Raw genomic sequence first — 23,470 nt, 5'->3', positions numbered from 1 at the left:
ATCTGGTGTGTTCAGTGTAACCTATATATCTATCTATCTGGTGTGTTCAGTGTAACCTATATATCTATCTATCTGGTGTGTTCAGTGAAACCTATCTATCTATTTATCTGGCGTCTTCTTCTAAATGTATTTACTGTTACTAAACAACATACAATGTATAATGCTGATAGGGTAATTGACTACAAAGTCACCATCATTCAAATATATTTTGCATGTTAGGCTCGTTATTACAATTTCAGGTTCACATATGTAATACCAATGTCATATCGACCCACTAGTAGGTCAGGGCTGATCTTGCCAAGTACCTCAACTTCACAATGACTTCATCCACGGAGCTGAGTGCAGACTAMAATTTTTTTATTAACATCTGACTCCTTCGAATTGCTATGCAGTCGATACTTCAAAATGTAAATTCTTAAACCTTTACCATGTACCTAAGTTTGTCTTCTGTTCTTGTGTGCCTTTATTTGCAGAAATCCATATTTAAAAAAAAATAAAACCTTATAATAAAACGTTAGTCAAATATAACCACCAACTGTTACTAATTGCTGTTGCTCTAAAATGGCAACTCAGGAATGCGCATGTGCCAACTGAATCTCAACAAGAAAACAGTCGGTGGTTGTATTTGATTAACGTGTTATTAAAACGTATCGGTTTCAGCAAACAAAGCACGCAACAACAGAGGACCAACATGTGTACACGGATTGTGAAGTATTGACTGCATAGTGACTCGAACGATTCGGAGGTTCATTTGAAAACTCTATAGTCTGCGCTCAACTCCGTGGATGAAATAATTATGGAGTTGAGATCCTTGGCAACGGCTGGCCAAGAACGTCTCAATTTGAGGGTACATCATCAGCATAATTAACATGTCTGATGTAGGCCTAGCTGACTAAAACTCACTGCTCAAAACTGAAACGTCACTCACAAAAAAACACCCTTACTTTTTGAGATTGTCTGTGCACTTCCAGCCTTCTGTTCCAAGTCCAGTTTTGTGACTACGGATTAAATATAGGCTATATTCAACAGCTGCAGAAAGGATACAACGTAACGTCAAAGGGCGCAGGCTCTGGAAAAATACAATTTTCAATAACGAAACGTTAACGTTACACAACTTCGTTTATGTCCGTGCAAAGTCCACACTGCGAATTGACCCAGACAATCTGCTTCAAATTCAAGTTAAAATAAAATACTACAAAATATTCCAGAGTAGGCTACATTAACGTTACAATAAAGATTTTGAGAATAAAAACATAACTTGCATAAAAGGTAGGCTCCACGCGAGTCCAAGAACCATTCAACGCAAACGTTCCACTACCCATGGCGTTCCCTCAAATTTAGTCATGTGATTCCATTGTGGTAAAGTCATTATTCTATAGTTGTGGTAATGAGTAGGTCGAAGGCAGACTAAACTACCGCAACAATAATAATAATAATAATACAATTATTTAATATACATGCATATATTAATAATACTATATTATTATTATTACTATTATATTGGTATGTATAGGCAGTGGTGTAAAGTACTTAAGTAAAACCACTTTAAAATACTACTTAAGTCGTTTTTTGGGGTATCTGTACTTTATTCTTTATATTTTTGATTATTTTTACTTCAGTACATTCCTAAATAAAATAATGTACTTTTTACTCCTTACATTTTCCCTGACACCCAAAAGTACTCTTATCAAGAGAACATCCCTGCTCATCCTCTGCCTCTGATTTGGCGGACTCACTAAACACAAATGCTTCATTTGTAAATCATGTCTGAGTGTTGGAGTGTGCCCCTGACCATCCATACATTTAAAAAACAATACAATTGTGCCATCTGGTTTGCATAATATAAGGAATTTGAAATGATTTATACTTTTACTTTTGATACTTAAGTATATTTTTGAAATTACATTTACTTTTGATACCTAAGTACATTTAAAATGAWATACTTTTAGACGTTTACTCAAGTAGTATTTTATTGGGTGACTTTCACTTTTACTTTAGTCATTTTATGTTAAGGTATCTTTACTTTTACTCAAGTATGACAATTGGGTACTTTTTACACCACTGTGTATAGGCTGTGRGTTGTAGGCTACCAGAAATGTGAATATTGGGGATCCTGGGCCTTACCCATCAAATGTGACTTACTTTACTAATTTCCTAAAATGGGTTTCTATTTCACAGGGGTGTAAATTACTTAAGTAAAAAATWCTTTAAAGTACTACATAAGTAGTTTTTTGGGGTATCTGTACTTTACTATTTATATTTTTGACAACTTTTACTAAACCACATTCCTAAAGAAAATAATGTACTTTTTACTCCATATATTTTCCCTGYCACCCAAAAGTACTTGTTACATTTTGAATGCTTAGCAGGAACGAAAACGGTTCAATTCACACACTTATCAAGAGAACATCCCTGGTCATCTACTGCCTCTGATCTGGAGGACTCACTAAACACAAATGCTTTGTTTGTAAATGATGTCTGAGTGTTGGAGTGTGCCTCTGGCTATCCGTAAATTTAAAAAACAAGACAATTGTGGCGTCTGGTTTGCTTAATATAAGGAATGTTTTATTATTCATACTTTAACTTTTGATACTTTAAGTGTATTTTAGCAATTACATTTACTTTTGATACTTAAGTATATTTAAAACCAAATACTTTTAGACTTTTACTCAAGTAGAATTTTTCTGGGTGACTTTTACTTYAGTCATTTTCTATTTAGGTATTGAAACTTTTACTCAAGTATGACAAGTCAGTACTTTTTCCTCCACTGCTATTTTATGAAAATACACTGAACAAAAATATAAACACAACAATTTCAGAAATTTTACTGAGTTACAGATCATATAAGGAAATCAGTCAATTTGAATGAATTCATTAGCCCCTAATCTATGGATTTCACATGTGTAACGATGTGCGCTGAGAGTCGGGAAGCAAGTTCAGGGAGTGAGTGTTTTAATAAATAAACGTAACATAATACAAACCAAGAAACTCGAACAACGCACAGCCATGTCACAGAAACAATAACGCCTGGGGAAGGAACCAAAGGGAGTGACATATATAGGGAAGGTAATCAAGGAGGTCATGGAGTCCAGGTGAGTGTCATAATGCGGGTAAKGATGGTGACAGGTGTGCGCCATAACGAGCAGCCTGGTGACCTAGAGGACGGAGAGGGRGCACATGTGACAACATAACTGGGATTGCAGATATACATCTGTTGGTCACATGCCTTTAAAAAAGGTAGGGGCATGGATCAGAAAACCAGTCAATATCTGGTGTGACCAACATTTGCCTCATGCAGCATGACACATCTCCTTCCTATAGAGTTGATTAGGCTGCTGATTGTGACCTGTAGAATGTTGTCCTACTCCTCTTCTATGTCTGTACGAAGTTGCTGGATATTGGCGGGAACTGGAACACGCTGTTGTACATGTTGATCCAGAGCATCCCAAACGTGATCAATGGGTGACATGTCAGCTGAGTARGCAGGCTATGGAAGAAATGGGATATTTTTAGCTTCCATGAATTGTGTACAGATCCTTGCATCATCATGATGAAACATGAGGTGATGGGGGTGGATGAATGGCACGTTATCTCTGTGCATTCAAATTGCCATCGATAAAATGCAATTGTGTTCGTTGTCCGTAGCTTATGCCTGCCCATACCATAACCCCACCGCCACCATGGGGCACTCTGTTCACAACGTTGTTATCAGCAAACTGCTCGCCCACACAACACCATACACGCTGTCTGTCATCTGCACGGTACAGTGTACAGTTGAAACCGGGCTTCATTRGTGAAGAGCACACTTCTCCAGCGGCCATCGAAGGTGAGCATTTTCCCACTGAAGTCGGTTATGACGCTGAACTGCAGTCAAGTCAAGACRCTGGTGAGGACGACGAGTACACAGATGAGCTTCCCTGAGACGGTTTATGACAATTTGTTCAGAAATGCTTTGGTTGTGCAAACCCAGAGTTTCATCAGCTGTCCGGGTGGCTGGTCTCAGAAGATCCCACAGGTGATTAAGCTGGATGCGGATGTCCTGGGCTGGCGTGGTTACACATGGTCTGCGTTTATGAGGCCGGTTGGACGTACTTACAAATTCTCTAAAACAATGTTGGAGGTGGCTTATGGTAGAGAAATGAACATTACATTCTCTGGCAACAGCTCTGGTGGACATTCCTGCAGTCAATATGCCAATTGCACGCTCTCTCAAAGCTTGAGACATCTGTGGCATTTTGTTGTGTGACAAAACTGCACATTTTATTGTACCCAACACAAGACGCACCTGTGTAATGATCATGCTGTTTAATCAGCTTCTTGATATGCCACACCTGTCAGGTGGATGGATTATCTTGACAAGGCTAACTGCTCACTAACAGGGAAGTAAACACATTTTAGCACAGCATTTGAGAGAAATAAGCTTTTGGTTCTTATTGAACATTTCTGGGATCTTTTATTTCTGCTCATGAAATATTTGACCAACACTTTACATTTATATTTTTGTTCKGTGTAGGAACATTCTTATTTCAAACGTTGCATAGGCTATCAAGAAATTGGATACTTCATTACCACGTCTCATTTCTTTACATAAGAAATTAAGTGACTTATAGGCAATAAGGGAGATAACTATAAAAGTGGCATTGCTTACATTATGGGGCTAATGCTTGCACATGGTTGAAAGCACAAGGGGAACATTGTCATTCATGGCAAAAGGTATGGCTATCTATACTATCTATTCACCTATATAWCACCGGCTTTAGGACCCAGGTGCACAACCGTTTCCAGACACTGGTTGATGTGATAGCTTATTCTCATCATTCAATATCTCATATCAACGACCAAAACGCCGCAGTTTCCAAAGACAAGACGGAGGGAAACTTGTTGCGGATAGAGATCTAGTCAATGATACCGAGGACAATCACTTGGGTCGGTGTACAGCCRTCTCAACAGCTGTCAGGAGCTTCTATCTGCGTCTCCATCTGCATCCTCGGTGAATTCCTCCACCGGGGCGCCGCCAAGGCAGGAGACTCGCCGCTTGTTTCACGGTTGTGAGGTACCACCGGAGACACCATGAGCCAGAGGTTTACCGTGACCGCCTTTTCCAAGAGCGACAGCGGCCGTAACGTGTCAGACATCCAGGGCGAGGTGAACCAACTGTTRGAGGGAGATGAACCCACTCCGAGCTCTTCAAACAAAGAGGTGTCTTTCAATACGGAGGTAGTGGTCGTGCAAGGTAGGATGCGCGCTTCTACTGTATAGTATCCTATGCTGGGTATCATGTTAACGCCTGGATGCTTGCTGGTTGCTGGGTGCCACCATAGTGTCTGTGAACAGATGTGTGTGACATGAATTTTAAATGACCGCAGGTCAACAATTTTCCATTTGCCAAACAGCCAAATAAAAACAATCGCTATCTAGCCACAGGTGCAGTGCGCAAAATGTCCATCGAAATGCCTTTTTCTAGATGTTTTATGTTGTTTAAAAAGAAAGTTAATTCAAATGACGGACATGACAGACAGAACACATATATATATATATATATATATGTATTTATAATGAAGTGGCTTTATAACTAGCAAATAACCAACCCAATCACATCAATCATTTACACGCTATTATTATGGAAAATTGTTTGTTGCACATTTGTGATTCGTTGGAATATTGTGCTTTTGTCTTGGAGCTATGGTGTCATTGAATGTTGAGTCACAGCAGCTAACCCTTGCAGCAAGACAAGCATACACTACTGGCTGAGACTCCATGAGTGTGCATTAATCTTACTGAGACTGTCTGGATGCCGGACAGGTGTATGGCAAATCAATACATCCCATTACCATACAAACCCCTCCCCCCAAAGCTTGACATGAATAAACCCTTCTAAAGMTCTGTTGGTGGTATTACATTTAGCCACATTGTTCCTTAATCATTCTAGCAGTTTACTCTGTCCGCATGTAGGCAATATTCTATAGACTGAGAAGAAATGCAATACATCATGTTCAGTTCATAAAACCATTCAGAACAGATCAATAGTGGTCATACTGTGTTTATCATAGGGGCTGGTTCAGTGTAAACATTTAGCATACAGATGACACTTCTGCTAATTCTAATTTTCATTGCTCATTTATTACTTCCCAAGGGTGAATTCAATCAAATCCGTGTGTGTGTGTGTGTGTGTGTGTGTGTGTGTGTGTGTGTGGCATATACCTTTTCCCTGAAGTCAATGAATTTTATATTTTTTTTTGTGTCGTTTACTGGTTTTTGGTACTCTACGTCAGTGGTTCCCAAACTCTGGGGCGCGCCTGAGATGCACATGTGTGTATATATATGTTTGTTTGTGTGTGTACCAGTCAAAAGTTTGGACACACCTACTCATTAAAGGGTTTTTTCTTTATTTTTACTATTTTCTACATTGTAGAATAATAGTGAAGACATTAAAACTATGAAATGACACATGGAATCATGTAGTAACCAAAAAAGTGTTAAACAAATCAAAAATCAATTTTATTTGAGACTCTTCAAAGTAGCCACCCTTTGCCTTGATGACAGCTTTGCACACTCTTGGCATTCTCTCAACCAGCTTCATGAGGAATGCTTTTCCAACAGTCTTGAAGGAGTTCCTACATATGCTGAGCACTTGTTGGCTGATTTTCCTTCACTCTGAGGTCCATCTCATCCCAAATCCTCTCAATTGGGTTGAGGGCGGGTGATTGTAGCCTTCTGATGCAGCACCATCACTCTCCTTTTTGGTCAAATAGCCCTTACACAGCCTGGAGGTGWGTTTTGGGTCATTGTCCTGTTGAAAAACAAATGATAGTCCCACTAAGTGCAAACCCATGGGATGGCTAATCGCTGCAGAATGCTGGTTAGGTGTGCCTTGAATTGTAAGTAAATCACAGTGTCACCAGCAAAAGCACCATCACACCTCCTCCTCCATGCTTCACGGTGGGAACCACACATGCGTAGATCATCCGTTCACCAACTCTGTGTCTTACAATAATACACACAGCCAGAGACAAACACTGGCAGTAGAATGGCCTTACTGAAGAGCTTAGTGACTTTCAACATGGCACCATACTAGGATGCCACCTTTCCAACAATTCAGTTCGTCAAATTTCTGCCCTGCTTGAGTTGCCCTGGCAACTGTAAGTGCTGTTATTGTGAAGTGGAAACGTCTAGGAGCAGCAACGGCTAAGCCGTGAAGTGGCAGGCCACAGAAGCTCACAGAACTGGACCGTCAAGTGCTGAAGCATGTAGCGTGTAAAAATCATCTGTCCTTGGTTGCAATACTCACTACCGAGTTCTAAACTTCCTCTGGAAGCAACGTCAGCACAAMAACTGTTCGTCAGGCGTTTCATGAAATGGGTTTCCATGGCCGAGCAGCCGCACGCACACAAGCCTAAGATCACCATGCGCAATGCCAAGCGTCGGCTGGTTTTGTATAAAGCTCGCCACCATTGGACTCACGCTTCACCATCTGGCAGTCCGACGGACAAATGGCAAAATGTATAGAATTGCAGGAAATAAGCTTTGCAATATAACAAATGTGTTACAAGTTGACTTCCCAAGCCATTGTAAAGTCTTAATAGCATACTAATGATAGCTAATTATCTGGGTTTCAGGAGGACTGGTGACTAAAATCGGAGCAGCAGTTATTGTGCAAAATCCAATGGACCCAATTTCATTTTGAAAGCAACTAAATGGGAGCATCATTCAATCAAACCAGTTTATGCAGTAGGCAGGTAGACCTATCTGTTTTATTTGTCTACTGACTGCATACAGGGGTTTATTCTTAAAACTGGAAGCATAAATCTATGAGGAGAAAGTCTACCTAACACATGTAGAGAAGGGGTTCCCAAACTTTTTCACTCAGGCCCCRCTTCCAGCATTGGGGAACATCTCGCGGCCACCCATGTCTATTTCTATGGGCGGAGGCACTGTTCATGACACAAACTGTTCACACCCTTCTTGTTGGTGGAGAGAAAATWGTCCAGGTTTGAAGCTTAAGGGTGGCAGGTAGTCTAGCGATTTAAGCGCGTTGGGCCAGTAACGTTGGGCCAGCGTTGGGCCAGAGCAAGGCACTTAACCCTAGTCGCTCTGCATAAGAGTGTCTGCTAAATGACTGAAATGTACATGTAGTCCCAATGAATCAAACACATTAGCCTATTTTCTGACTCTCAAAGTCTCATATATTTTGTTCAAACTTCAAATGSACATTTTAAAGCTGTGGCGTAATAACATTGGCAGTGTCAAAGGGGTTGGGTTAAATGCGGAAGACACATTTCAGTTGAATGCATTCAGTTGTACAACTGACTAGGTATCCCCCTTTCCATTTGAAATTTGATTAAATCCATCCTCTTGTTTTCCCATTACACCGACTAAAGCCTCTTGTCCTTTGCATTGGCACCTGACCTGCTCCAAGCTGTCAGCCGCTTAAAGATATTGGAGGAGCGGGAACACTACGGTTATATATGGGACAGCTACTTCTGACAGGTTGCCACAGTTAAAGTCCGGAGATGTGAGTAATGAAAGTCGTCCATTGCCTATTCCACTATGTCACCGGTGCCACCAATACTTATATTCCCTACTTTGTGAAATTAGTATGGAAAATGCCTTCTCAGCACTTCTCAGTTTTCACTTTGCAAAATAAATACTGTTGCGTGTATCAATCACTCTCTTGGCCAGAGCCTGCATTACAAGTAGGAACAAATCTTGTCATCTCCTCGTTTTCCCCTGGAAAGGAGAAACCTCTTCACAGAGGGACTCCCTTAGTCGCCAGGAGACACAGCAGTTGCACAGCCTTGTGGAGGCTCTTGTCTCTGGATCAACGATAACAGTTTCCATGGCTACAGCACCTTTTTCATTCTCATAGTACATTACAAATGGCTTTGCAGTGAGTGAGGGAAAAAAAGTGCTATATGCTGTATAGAAACAAGCTTTCTTTCATATTACATTGATCTGGTGATTTATTTGAATGTCTTTCAACGTTTCAGTAAGAATATTACCCCCCGAGTGAGCTGTTCCACTCAGTCTGACTGGATGTCCGACCTCAGATCGATAGTATTACCTTGCATAGGAATGAATCATTTACACTGTTGGATACAGGTAAAGAGAATCATGGTTTTTGTGTGAACAAAGACACCTCGTCGTTCCAGCTAAATTAATGGATGTGAATAACAGCAAATGTTGAATGTAGAAAAGTACACATTTGTTTAGATGAGAAAATTGATAAATAACATTCGTCAAGTGGAGGTGTCTCAATAGGTCTCAGCCTTTGCGTCACTTAAATGGTTTGATTCCAAGTTTTAATTGGTTGACTGTATCTGTTGACTGAAACGTTAGTTTGAAGTTCTGTGTAAAACATTGCAGGGCGAACACAAGGATTTCAGTATAAAGCAATTGTACACGAGAGAGAGTGGATTTTAACTTTTTAAGCACAGCTGTGCTGCGGTCGTAGGTAGGAGGCGTAGCTCTTGTTGCTAATGTTGCTGTGTGTGGGTGGGTGGGTGTATGGGTGGGTGGGTGTATGCATGCTAGTGTACAAATACATTTTTCCACCATACAGTTGTGGATCCCAAATGGCCAGGTGTGTGATTCTGCGAAGTCATTGACACCGTGTTAGCTCAGTGCTGTTATGACATCCAGGCACAGTGAAGACCTTCGGTTTTACAACTTAGTGGTGCTACGCATATATATATATTCCCTCCCTGTGATCCTGTTTCTATCGATCCAAAGTGTGTGTGTGTGAGAGAAAGACAGCTCACACCATGTGATTTGATTCCCCGCAGGTGGAGCTCCATTGTCSTTGACCTTGCAGAGTTGTGGATCATTCTATTGGATTGGGTAGTGGTGTGTATCGCCTTGCAGTCAACCTTACCTTGGACCGCAAGGACATTTGTGAACTTGTGGAGCTGTTCATCTTGATGACGTTGTTTTTGATATAGCCCTGGAACACAACAGAATCGACAGCGTATTCACTGTCCTGATACGCTCCATTCTGCAACCCATAGAGAAATCCTAGTGCAGTATTCTGTTGCAATATACTATAGTCAATCACCTCTATGATGACCTTGTTTGATTTCTAACATCCTCACCCGTGTGGTCTAATTTCCCCAAAATGATGTTGAATCTTTGTTAATATCTTCGTATTACCAGTGCCTTTTGGAAAGTATTCAGACCCCTTTACTTGTTTCACATTTTGTTACGTTACAGCCTTATTCTAAAATTGATTAAATAAAACATTTCCTCAGCAATCTACACACAATACCCCATAATGACAAAGCGAAAACAGATTTTTTTCATTTTTTTTTGCAAATTTATGTATATATATATATATATATATATTTTTTTTAAATACCTTATTTACATAAGTATTCAGACCCTTTGCTATGAGACTTGACATTGAGCTCAGGTGCATCCTATTTCTATTGATCATCCTCGAGATGTTTCTACAACTTGGAGTCCACCTGTGGTAAATTAAATTGATTGGACATGATTTGGAAAGGCACACACCTGTCTATATAAGGTCCCACAGTTGACAGTGCATGTCAGAGCAAAAACCAAGCTATGAGGTCGAAGGAATTGTRCGTAGAGCTCAGAGACAGGATTGTGTCGAGGCACAATTCTGCATATGGGTACCAAAACATTTCTGCAGCATTGAAGGTCCCCAAGAACACAGTGGCCGCCATCGTTCTTAAATGGAATAAGTTTGGAACCACCAGATGGAAGCCAATCCTCAGTAAAAGCCACATGACAGCCCGCTTGGACCTCAGACTGGGGTGAATGTTCACCTTCCAACAAGTCAACGACCCTAAGCACACAGCCAAGACAACACAGGAGTGGCTTCGGGACAAGTCTCTGAATGTCCTTGAGTGGCCCAGCCAGAGCACGGACTTGAACCCGATCGAACATCTCTGGAGAGATCTGAAAATAGCTATGCAGCGACGCTCCCCATCCAACCTGACAGAGCTTATGAGGATCTGCAGAGAAGAATAGGGGCAAACATTTCTAAAAACCTCTTCTTATTTTGTCATTATGGGGTATTTTGTGTAGAATGATGAGGGGGGAAAAAACTATTGAATCAATTTTAGAATAAGGCTGTAACGTAACGAAAATGATGTGGGAAATGTGAAGGCGTCTGAATACTTTCCTAATGCATCGTATACAGAGGAGACCAAAGTTGATCCGTTAACTTGTACTCTATGAGCAGATGCAGAGCTGTTTTGGGGTTTTTGATAGTTCCCTTTTTTAACTCTATGCATAATTAATCCCTCATCTTGGCCCTGGTGTGTGTGTGTGTGTGTGTGTGATGTGTCTCACACACACACACCAGGGCCTGAGCCCTGGAACACAACAGAATCGACAGCGTATTCACTGTCCTGATGTGTGTGTGTGTGGTGTGTGTGTGTGTGTCGAATGTGCGTGCGTACCATTAGCACACTTTAGCCGGTAGACCTCAGACTAGCGTGGGGGTGGCAGGTTAGTGACATGTTATGGATCCCACCCAGTAATAAAAGCCACTGTTCCATTGCATTAGACTCAACTCTTTGGTCTCGAACAATGCCTTGACCACAGGGTTTTTCCTGCATAGGAAATTCTTGGGCCATACAGTAGAAAAGAACAAACAAACAAAATAACTACACAATTATTTTGGGGCAGAAAGTTTGTAGAGAAGATAATGCACCAAAATAAAATCTGGACAGTCAGGTTTTCAGAAGAAGAAAAAATCCCCAAATCGAGCAATTCAGGGTTCTTTTGGGCTGAGGTACCAGGCATTATACCCAATTTGCAGTGAGTCCCCCCCGGACCATGGTGAAGGCTGAGTTCAGCCCTGCAGCCCATTGCCACGACCACTTCCACTCCAACCACCTAAGCTCTTTTTCTGATCCAGAAAAAACCAACACCACTGTGTCATGGGGTCAGCGGTCACCCTGATACCTCAGTGTACATCACAAGGGACACAGAGCCTGCACAAAGTGACAGATAGGCAAGGTGCTCAGAAATGTGTGTCTGTGTAAGGTTCCTCTGAATGACTAGTATATCTTTGAGTATTTTATGTACACTGTATTTTCTCTTTTTATGAACGTGTGTGTGCGTGTGTGTGTGTGTGTGTGTGTGTGTGGCACACTGCACAGTGCAGCCTTTAGAAACAGAGCACCATTCTGCCCTGCCTGTTCATTGTGGCCTGTCATCTGTGTTTATGTTCGTCCTGGACTGTCCCTCCCGTTGTGGGACAGACTGGTGCTGATTAGACTGGACTGTTGTTCCATTGTGGGACAGACTGGTGCTTAGCTTTGGCATAACATCGGTGCTGATTAAACTGGACTGTCCCTCCCCATTGTGGAACAGACTGGTGCTGATTTAAGATGAACTGTCCCTCCCCATTGTGGAACAGACTGGTGCTGATTAAGATGAACTGATCTCCCATTGTGGAACAGACTGGTGCTGATTAAGATGAAACTGTCCCTCCCCATTGTGGAACAGACTGGTGCTGATTAGATGAACTGTCCCTCCCCATTGTGGAACAGACTGTGCTGATTAAGATGAACTGTCCCTCCCCATTGTGGAACAGACTGGTGCTGATTAAGATGAAACTGTCCCTCCCCATTGTGGAACAGACTGGTGCTGATTAAGATGAACTGTCCCTCCCCATTGTGGAACAGACTGGTGCTGATTAAGATGAACTGTCTCTCCCCATTGTGGAATAGACTGGTATTGATTAGACCGGATGTTGATTATGGCAGCCCCCCGCACCTCTCTGATTCAGAGGGGTTGGGTTAAATGTGGAAGACACATTTCAGTTGAATGCATTCAGTTGTACAACTGACTAGGCATTCCCCTTTCCCTTAATGGGGGGACTCTTTTATTTGGGAATAATACACTTCCTGTGTGGTTGTAAACGCTGATATCCTTCTAACGGCCGTGCTCAGCCCTCTATCGTTCAGTGACTACAGTAATAATGTTCAGTCTCTCAGTCGCATTGATTGGCACCCATGAATGCATTAGTTAGTCAATGTTTAGGTAAGCTTAGCAGTGACTTGGGCCTAAAGGACTGTTGTCTCTGGAGTGCAATATTCTACATTTTTCCCCCTCCATTTATTATCTGTCAGAACATTGCCTCCATAACAACTGAATAGGAATTGTATGCTAATCAGAAGCCTTAATAATGACTGATTGGCTGTAAATCACATTTCTTTGGCTAACCATTGTTATCTACCAGGTTATGTCGTTTATCTGCGGCTTTCCAGTGATTTCATCTCAACACATTGGCAATGATATGACACAGCTACAATACAGAGGGGACAAAATATACTTATTCAGATCAATGTCATATTAGATTGATTCAAATTTGATACACAGTGCATTCGGAAAGTATTCAGACCCTTCCACTTTTTCCACATTTTGTTATGTTACAGCCTTATTTTAAAATTGATTTTTAAAAAGTCCCTCAATCTACACAAAATACCCCATAATGACAAAGCAAAAACAGGTTTAACAAATAAAGCCATTTGATTAGCTGTTCAGGAGTTATGGCTTGGGGTTAGAAATTGTTAAGAAGCCTTTTGGACCTTGACTTGGCGCRCCGGTATCGCTTGCCGTGTGGTAGCAGAGAGGACTGTCTATGACTAGGATGGCTGGAGTCTTTGGTCATTTTTAAGGCCTTCCTCTGACACCGCCTGGTATAGAGGTCATGGATGGCAGGAAGCTTGGCCCCAGTTATGTACTGGGCCGTACGCACTACCCTCTGTAGTGCCTTGCGGTCGGAGGCCGAGCAGTTGCCATACCAGGCGGTGATGCAACCAATCAGGATGCTCTCGATGGTGAGGCTGTAGAACCTTTTGAGGATCTGACGACGCATGCCAAATCTTTTCAGACTCCTGAGGGGGAATAGGCGTTGTCTGCCGTCTTCACGACTGTCTTGGTGTGTTTGGACCATCATAGTTCGTTGGTGATGTGGACACCAAGGAACTTGAAGCTCTCAATCTGCTCCACTACTGCCCCATCGAAGAGAATAGGAGCGTGCTCGGCCCTCCTTTTCCTGTAGTCCACGATCATCTCCTTTGTCTTGATCACGTTGAGTGAGAGGTTGTTATCCTGGTACCACACCACTCTCATCGTTGTTGGTGATCAGGCCTACCACTGGGGGCTATCCGTCAGGAAGTCCAGGATCCAGTTGCAGAGGAAGGTGTTCAGTCCCAGGGTCCTTAGCTTAGTGATGAAAAATGGCGCCGGCAGAGAGGGCAGCCAAGCTTKTAGCCCGTAGGCAACTTTCCAATATTTTGTTTTTTTATGTGTTATTTCTTACGTTATAGGCCAGAAAATGTTTTGTGTTATTAGATACAGCCGGGAAGAACTTTTGGATATCAGAGCGGTGGTAACTCACCAGCATTACCAGCATTACGACCAGAAATATGACTTTCCCAATTTCGTGGTATCCAATTGGTTGTTAAAGTCTTGTCTCATTGCTGCAACTCCCGTATGGACTCGGGAGGGGCGAAGGTCGAGAGCCGTGCGTCCTCCAAACACAACCCAACCAAGCCGTACTGCTTCTTGACACAGTCCCACTTAACCCGGAAGCCAGCCGTACTAATGTGTCAGGGGAAACACTGTACACCTGGCAACCGTGTCAGCGTGTACAGTCGTGGCCAAAAGTTTTGAGAATGACACAAATATTAATTTTCACAAAGTCTGCTGCCTCAGTTAGTATGATGGAAATTTGCATATACTCCAGAATGTTATGAAGAGTGATCAGATGCAGCTTCAAAAGGAGGGTGGTGCTTGGAATCATTGTTCTTCCTCTGTCAACCATGGTTACCTGCAAGGAAACACGTGCCGTCATCATTGCTTTGCACAAAAAGGGCTTCACAGGCAAGGATATTGCTGCCAATAACATTGCACCTAAATCAACCATTTATTGGATCATCAAGAACTTCAAGGAGAATGGTTCAAATGTTGTGAAGAAGGCTTTAGGGTGCCCAAGAAAGTCCAGCAAGCGCCAGGACCGTCTCCTAAAGTTGATTCAGCTGCGGGATCGGGGCACCACCAGTACAGAGCTTGCTCAGGAATGGCAGCAGGCACATCTGCATGCACAGTGAGGCAAATACTTTTGGAGTATGGCCTGGTGTCAAGAAGGGCAGTGCAGCAAAGAAGCCACTTCTCTCCAGGAAAAACATCAGGGACAGACTGATATTCTGCAAAAGGTACAGGGATTGGACTGCTGAGGACTTGYGTAAAGTCATTTTCTCTGATAAACCCCCTTTCCGATTGTTTGGGGCATCCGGAAAAAAGCTTGTCCTGAGAAGACAAGCTGAGCGCTACCATCATTCCTGTCATGCCAACAGTAAAGATTCATGAGACCATTCATGTGTGGGGTTGCTTCTCAGCCAAGGGAGTGGGGTCACTCACAATTTTGCCTAAGAACACAGCCATGAATAAAGAATGGTACCAACACATCCTCCGAGAGCAGCTTCTCCCAACCATCCAGGAACAGTTTGGTGATTGAGTTTATCAGGAAGTGTATAGGAGATGTTGTACCCACTGAGACTAAAACCTACCCTAACCAGAAACTGTGGATAGATGGCAACATTCGCGTAAAACTGAAAGCGTGCGAACCACAGCATTTAACCCTGGTAAGGTGACTGGGAATACGGCAGAATACAAACCGTGTAGTTATTCCCTCCGTAAGGCAATCAAACAGGCAAAACGTAAGTATAGAGACAAAGTGGAGTCGCAATTCAACGGCTCAGACACGAGACGTATGTGGCAGGTTCTACAGACAATTACGGACTACAAAAGGAAAACCAGCCACGTCGCGGACACCGACATCTTGCTTCCGGACAAGCTAAACACCTTCTTTGTCTGCTTTGAAGTAGGCGACATGAGTAAGACAWTTAAGAGTGTTAACCCTTCGCAAGGCTGCCAGCCCAGATGGCATCCCTAGTTGTGTCCTCAGAGCATGCACAGACCAGCTGGCTGGTGTGTTTACAGATATATTCAATCTCTCCCAGTCTGCTGTCCCCACTTGCTTCAAGATGTCCACCATTGTTCCTGTACCCAAGAAAGCAAAGGTAACTGAACTAAATGACTATCGCCCCATAACACTCACTTCTGTCATCATGAAGTGCTTTGAGAGGCTAGTTAAGAATCATACCTGACACCCTAGACCCACTTCAATTTGCTTACCGCCCCAATAGATCCACAGACGATGCAATCGCCATCGCACTGCACACATTATCTCATTTGGACAAGAGAAATACCTATGTAAGAATTCTGTTCATTGACTATAACTCAGCATTCAACACCATAGTACCCTTCAAGCTCATCATTTAGCTCGAGGCCCTGGGTCTGAACCCCGCCCTGTGCAACTGGGTCCTGGACTTCCTGACGTGCCGCCCTCAGGTGGTGAAGGTAGGAAACAACACTGTGGCCCACAAGGGTGCGTGCTCAGCCCCCTCCTGTACTCCCTGTTCACCCATGACTGCGTGGCCATGCACGCCTCCAACTCAATCATCCAGTTTGCAGATGACAAAACAGCAATAGGCTTGATTACCATCAATGACGAGAAAGCCTACAGAGAGGAGGTGAGGGCTCTGGCAGTGTGGTGTCAGGAAAATAACCTCTCACTCAACGTCAACAAAACAAAACAAAGGAGATGATCATGGACTTCAGGAAACAGCAGAGGGATCACCCCCCTATTCACATCGATGGGATTGCAGTGGAGAAGGTGAAAAGCTTCACGTTCCTCGGCGTACACATCACTGACAACCTGAAATGGTCCACCCACACTGACCGTGTGGTGAAGAAGGCGCAATAGCGCCTCTTCAACCTCAGGAGGCTGAGAAATTTGGCTTGGCACATAAAACCCTCACAAAATTTTACAGATGCACAATTGAGAGCATCCTGTTGGGCTGTATCACCGTCTGGTATGGCAACTGCACCGCCCGCAACCGCAGGGCTCTCCAGAGGGTGGTGCAGTCTGCCCAACGCATCACCGGGGGAAACTACTTGCCTTCCAGGACACCTACAGCACCCGATGTCACAGTAAGATGAAAAAGATCATCAAGGACAACAACCACKCGAGCCACTACCTGTTCACCCCGTTATCATCCAGAAGGCGAGGTCAGTACAGGTGCATCAAAGCTGGGAACGAGAGACTGAAAAACAGCTATCTTAAGGCCAACAGACTGTTAAATAGCCATAACTAGCAAATTAGAGGCTGCTGCCTATATATATAGACTTGAAATCACTGGCCACTTTAATAAATGGAACACTAGTCACTTGAATAATGTTTACATTTTTTATTACTCATCTCATATGCATATACTATATTCTATTCTACTGTATCTTAGTCTATGCCGCTCTGACATTGTTTGTTCATATATTTATATATTCTTAATTCCATTCCTTAGATTTGTGTGTATTGTTGTAAACTTGTTTGATTACTTGTAACGTAATACTGCACTGTTGGAAACACAAGCATTTCGCTACACCCGCAATAACATCTGCTAAACACATGTACAGTGGGGAGAAGAAGTATTTGATACACTGCCGATTTTGCAGGTTTTCCTACTTACAAAACAAATCACATTGTATGATTTTTAAGTAATTCATTTGCATTTTATTGCATGACATAAGTATTTGATACATCAGAAAAGCAGAACTTAATATTTGGTACAGAAACCTTTGTTTGCAATTACAGAGATCATACGTTTCCTGTAGTTCTTGACCATGTTTGCACACACTGCAGCAGGGATTTTGGCCCACTCCTCCATACAGTCCTTCTCCAGATCCTTCAGGTTTCGGGGCTGTCGCTGGGCAATACTGACTTTCAAGCTCCCTCCAAAGATTTCTATTGGGTTCAGGTCTGGAGACAGGCTAGGCCACTCCAGGACCTTGAGATGCTTCTTACGGAGCCACTCCCTTAGTTGCCCTGGCTGATGTGTTTCGGGTCGTTGTCATGCTGGAAGACCCAGCCACGACCCATCTTCAATGCTCTTACTGAGGGAAGGAGTTGTTGGCCAAGATCTCGCGATACATGGCCCTCCATCTTACCTCAATACGGTTCAGTCGTCCTGTCCCTTTGCAGAAAGCATCCCCAAAGAATGATGTTTCCACCTCCATGCTTCACGTTTGGGTTGGTGTTCTTGGGGTTGTACTCATCCTTCTTCTTCCTCCAAACACGGCGAGTGGAGTTTAGACCAAAAAGCTCTATTTTTGTCTCATCAGACCACATCACCTTCTCCATTCTCCTCTGGATCATCCAGATGGTCATTGGCAAACTTCAACGGGCCTGGACATGCGCTGGCTTGAGCAGGGGGACCTTGCGTGCGCTGCAGGATTTTTAATCCATGACGGCGTAGTGTGTTACTAATGGTTTCTTTGAGACTGTGGTCCCAGCTTTTTTCAGGTCATTGACCAGGTCCTGCCGTGTAGTTCTGGGCTGATCCTCACCTTCCTCATGATCATTGATGCCCACGAGGTGAGCATCTGCATGGAGCCAGCCGAGGGTGATTGACCGTCATCTTGAACTTCTTCCATTTTCTATATATTGCGCCAACAGTTGTTGCCTTCTCACCAAGCTGCTTGCCTGTTGTCCTGTAGCCATCCCAGCTTTGTGCAGGTCTACAATTCTATCCTGATGTCTTACACAGCTCTCTGGTCTTGACCATTGTGAAGAGTTGGAGTCTGTTGATTGAGTGTGTGGACAGGTGTCTTTTATACAGGTAACGAGTTCAAACAGTGCAGTTAATACAGGTAATGAGTGGAGAACAAAGGCTTTTTAAAGAAAAACTAACATGTCTGTGAGAGCCGGAATTCTTACTGGTTGGTAGGTGATCAAATACTTATGTCATGCAATAAAATGCAAATTAATTACTTAAAAATCATATGAAAATGTGATTTTCTGGATTTTTGTTTTAGATTCCGTATCTCACAGTTGAAGTGTACCTATGATAAAAAATTACAGACCTCTACATGCTTTGTAAGTAGGAAACACTGCCGATTTTGCAGGTTACCAAATACTTGTTCTCCCCACTGTATTTGACCAATCACATTTGATTTGATTTGAGCTTTGAGGGCACTATGGTGTTGAACGCTGAGCTGTAGTCAATGAATAGCATTCTCACGTAGGTGCTCCTTTTGTCCAGGTGGGAATGGGCAGTGTGGAGTGCAATAGAGATTGCCTCATCTGTGGATCTGTTGGGGTGGTATGGAAATTGGAGTGGGTCTAGGGTTTCTGGGATAATGGTGAGCCATGACCAGCCTTGCAAAGCACTCCATGGCTACAGATGTATCCATGGAGTGCTACAGGTCGGTAGTCATTTAGGCAGGTTACCTTGGTGGTCTTGGGCACAGGTACTATGGTGATCTGCTTGAAACATGTTGGTATTGCAGACTCGGTCAGGGACAGGTTGAAAATGTCAGTGAAGACACTTGCCAAATGGTCAGCGCATTCTCTGAGAACAAGTCCTGGTAATCTGTCTACGGAGAGAGTGATCACACAGTCGTCCAGAACAGTTGGTGCTCTCATGCATGCTTCAGTGTTGCTTGCCTCGAAGCGAGCATAGAAGTATTTTAGCTTATCAGGTAAGCTTTTGTCACTGTGCAGCTCACAGCTATGCTTCCCTTTTTAGTCCATAATAATTTTCAAGCCCTGCCACATCAGACGAGCATCAGAGCAGGTGTAGTACGATTCAATCTTAGTCCTGTATTGATGCATTGCCTGTTTGATGGTTCGTCAGAGGGCATAGCGGGATTTCTTATAAGCAGCAGCTCTACCATTTAGCTCAGTGTGGATGTTGCTTGTAATCCATGGCTTCGGGTATGTACGTACAATCACTTTGGGGACAACGTCATTGATGCACTTATTGATGAAACCATTGACTGATGTGGTGTACTCCTCAATGCCATCGGAAGAATCACGGAGCATATTCCAGTCTGTGCTAGGAAAACAGTCCTGTAGCTTAGCATATGCATCATCTGACCACTTCCGTATTGAGCGAATCACTGGTACTTCCTGCTTTAGTTTTTGCTTGTAAGCAGGAATCAGGAGGATAGGGTTATGGTCAGATTTGCCAAATGGTAGGCAAGGGAGAGCTTTATACGCGTCTCTGTGTGTGGAGTAAAGGTGGTCTAAAGATTTTTTTCCGCTGGTTGCACATGTGACATGCTGGTAGAAATGAGGTCAAATGCATTAAAGTCCCCGGCCACTAGGAGCGCCGCCTCTGGTTGAGCATTTTCTTGTTTGCTTATGGCRRTATYRAGCTTGTTGAGTGCGGTCTTAGTGCCAGCATTGGTTTGTGGTGGTAAATGGACAAATACGAAAAATATAGATTAAAACTCTCCTGGTAAATAGTGTGGTCTACAGCTTATCATGAGAAACTCTACCTCAGGCGAGCAAAACCTTGAGACTTCCTTAATATTAGATTTTGTGAACCAAATGTTATTTGCAAATAGACACAGACCTCCACCCCTTGTCTTACCGGAGGCAGCTGTTCTATCTTGCTGATGCATTTAAAACCCACCCAGCTGTATGTTATGCATGTCGTCGTTCAGCCACGACTCGGTGAAACATAAGATATTACAGGTGAGTAATTGCTGTCCTGATATCCAGAAGCTCTTTTCGGTCATAAGAGACGGTGGCAGAAACATTATGTACAAAATAAGTTACAAATAACATGAAAAAACACACACAATAGCACAATTGGTTAGGAGCCATCTCCTCCAGTGCCATTAGTCTGAGGTCCTGAGCGCTCTGGAGCAGGTTTTCATCAAGGATCTCTCTGTACTTTGTTCCGTTAATCTTTCCCTCAATGCTGAATAGTCTCCCAGTCCCTGCCGCTGAAAAACATTGTTTTTTGCTCTGACATGCACTGTCAACTGTTGGACCTTTATATAGACAGGTGTGTGCCTTTCCAAATCATGTCCAATCAATTGAATTGACCACAGGTGGACTCCAATCAAGTTGTAGAAACATCTCAAGGATGATCAATGGAAACATGATGCACCCGAGCTCAATTTCGAGTCTCATAGCAAAGGGTCTGAATACTTATGTAAATAAGGTATTTCTGTTTTTATTTGTAATAAATTAGCAAACATTTCTAAAACCCTGCTTTTTCAATGACTTGAAAAAATTTGATTTGCAGTTTCACATGTCAGAACTCCACATTTACTCCAATGTTTTTAACAAAGTAAATGTAAACAAACACTGTATTGCCTCAACATGGTTAAAACTATACTTCTGATATAATGGATGGTCAGTCCTTGCATCCGTAGTGTAATCTATGGGTTTGAGAGTGGTTGCATTTCTCCAGCCCCATCCCTCAACTTTTTACTGAAACTGGGGTGGGGAGAGAACTTTTTTTAATGTTTCAAATAAGGATTGCTACTTTAAACACGTTTAATAAAATAATAGTATTATTATATGGTGCAATCCTCTKGTGAGTGAGTTACTTTTGTGCATTAATATCAAGCAAAACTTCTGAAAGTGAGAACAACATTTTTAGTATTGCAAACAAAAATAATGATCTTGAAAGCAAGACATAAACCCTAAAGTATTGATAGCAAAATAAAATATTGCAAGGAAATCATTTTTAAATGCGAGAGCAAATTCATTGTAAATGTTTGCAAAAACATAGTGTAAGTGGTGAAAAATAATCATAAGGGATAAATGCGTGAAAAATATATACATATGAAATTTGTGTTTTTCATGTGATTTATATAATGTTGGATCTAGAATCAGGTCCTTTCCATTTTATAATCTGATTCATTAGGATCTAAAAGACTCAACTGATCCTAGGTCTCTGGTTCTGTGTTAAAACAGCAGGGGGCAGTATTGCTCTTCATCTCTGCTTCACATTAGTGAATCATGAAGGTGTGTGTGAGTGTGTGTGTGTGTGTGCACGAGGGAGGGAGGGAGAGAGAAAGCGATGCAGACATACATGTGTTCAGGTTACACGTGTGTGGTGTTGGGGTAGGGGGGGTTGTGCGATGTCCCTTTGCATCAGTGTGGGTTTGAGTTTCATGCATGTGCTTGAGGTTGTGAATGTACGTGCACGTGTGTCTCGGGTGGCAGCGAAAAATGTATATATACCGCAGGACGGAGACATGCAATCATTTAGTAAAACCCTGGTATCCTGGTTATGTAACGATGTCTGCACAAAGAAAGGGGGAATGGGGGGATTGATAGAAAGAGAAGGTGACAAAATCCCACTCACAAGAAGGCCATAGAGGAGACCTCTGTGTAGTTTTAACACAGACACGTCAGATAATGAGAGAACATTGTGGCACTTGACTGAGCTACAATATATATWTTTTTTAAACTGTTTCTCCCTTTAGATTGCTGATCTATTATAATACGTCTATTATAAGGCTCAAATAAGACATTAGCGATACGTTTAAGCCTGACTGGGCTATATGTATACGTCAGCTTAGACAACCATTGTAATAGAGATTATTACCCTTGTACCCTTTATGTACCCTTGTACATTCAAGTATAGTGGTACGTCCTATCTGTCATCTTCACCAATAGGTATCAGAGGTTATGATCCTATCTGTCATCACCAATAGGCATCAGAGGTTATGATCCTATCTGTCATCCACCATATAGGTCTCAGAAGGTGATGATCCATATCTGTCACCTCACCACAAGGCATCAGAGGTTATGATCCTATCTGTGCATCGACAATAAGGTATCAGAGGTTTCGAATCCAACGTCTGCATCACCAATAGGTCATCAGAGGTTATGATCCTATCTGTCCATCACCAATAGGCATCAGAGGTTATGATCCTATCTGTCATCACCACTGAGTCTGGCACTGTTTTCTCCAACACTACTGAGGAGAAATGATTTTGGCTTTGACCCAAATGGCAGCCTATTCCCTATATAGTGCACTACTTGTGACCAGAGCCATATATGGACCCTGGTAGTGCATTAAATAGGGAATAGGGTACCATTTGGGATAGATGCTAAGATTCAGTGAGGTGAACTGGCAGACTGAATTGGGCTGTGATGTGTGACTCCCTGCACCCTCCTTCCCCTTCTACCCAGTCTGAATTAGGAGCCTTAGCTCATGAGAAATCACTTGACAAACCAATGCCACTTCATACAAAAAGCAAGTAAAAAGACAGACAAGGGTAAACTGCGATGAAAAGAAAACAATTGCTCAAAACTGGGGCCATGCAGCCTCTCTGTTGTTGCAGCAAGACGTCTCAAATGGTAATGTAGGACAACAGCAGCAGGAATCGATTTGAATAATAACAACAGCCATCACGACTTTTATCCATAATTTAGCGATTCGAATCACGAGGGAGAGAATTATGTTGTCACTTTTCTTCGCTCCATTCTTTCCCAGTGAAGAAGACTGCTTCTGTGGTGGAGCTCTCCCTTGTCTTCTGTGGTGGAGCTCTCCCTTGTCTTCTGTGGTGGAACTCTCCCTTGTCTTCTGTGGTGGAACTCTCCCTTGTCTTCTGTGGTGGA

At 42.7% G+C, this 23,470-nt stretch overlaps 1 protein-coding gene and 1 pseudogene across 1 annotated transcript in view; one reads left to right on the top strand and one right to left on the bottom strand.

Annotated features, from left to right (window-relative positions):
* nat8l2 (N-acetyltransferase 8-like 2) overlaps nt 1–1,341 on the bottom strand; it is a 4,355-nt gene extending 3,014 nt beyond the window's left edge. Inside the window, exons 1-2 of the mRNA XM_070445792.1 lie at nt 1,263–1,341; nt 945–1,069 (exon numbers count right to left, since the gene is read on the bottom strand). Of these exons, the coding sequence (XP_070301893.1) occupies nt 945 (1 nt within the window). The 5' untranslated portion in view covers nt 946–1,069; nt 1,263–1,341. The remainder of the gene's footprint in view (nt 1–944; nt 1,070–1,262) is intronic.
* Nucleotides 1,342–4,824: 3,483 nt separating this feature from the next.
* Nucleotides 4,825–23,470, top strand: part of LOC111970524 (solute carrier family 12 member 5-like) — a 314,999-nt pseudogene continuing 296,353 nt past the window's right edge.

This window comes from Salvelinus sp. IW2-2015, linkage group LG11, assembly GCF_002910315.2.
Source record: "Salvelinus sp. IW2-2015 linkage group LG11, ASM291031v2, whole genome shotgun sequence".
In the NCBI taxonomy this organism is placed as follows: domain Eukaryota; kingdom Metazoa; phylum Chordata; class Actinopteri; order Salmoniformes; family Salmonidae; genus Salvelinus; species Salvelinus sp. IW2-2015.
This window is presented reverse-complemented; position numbering and strand designations above follow the sequence as displayed.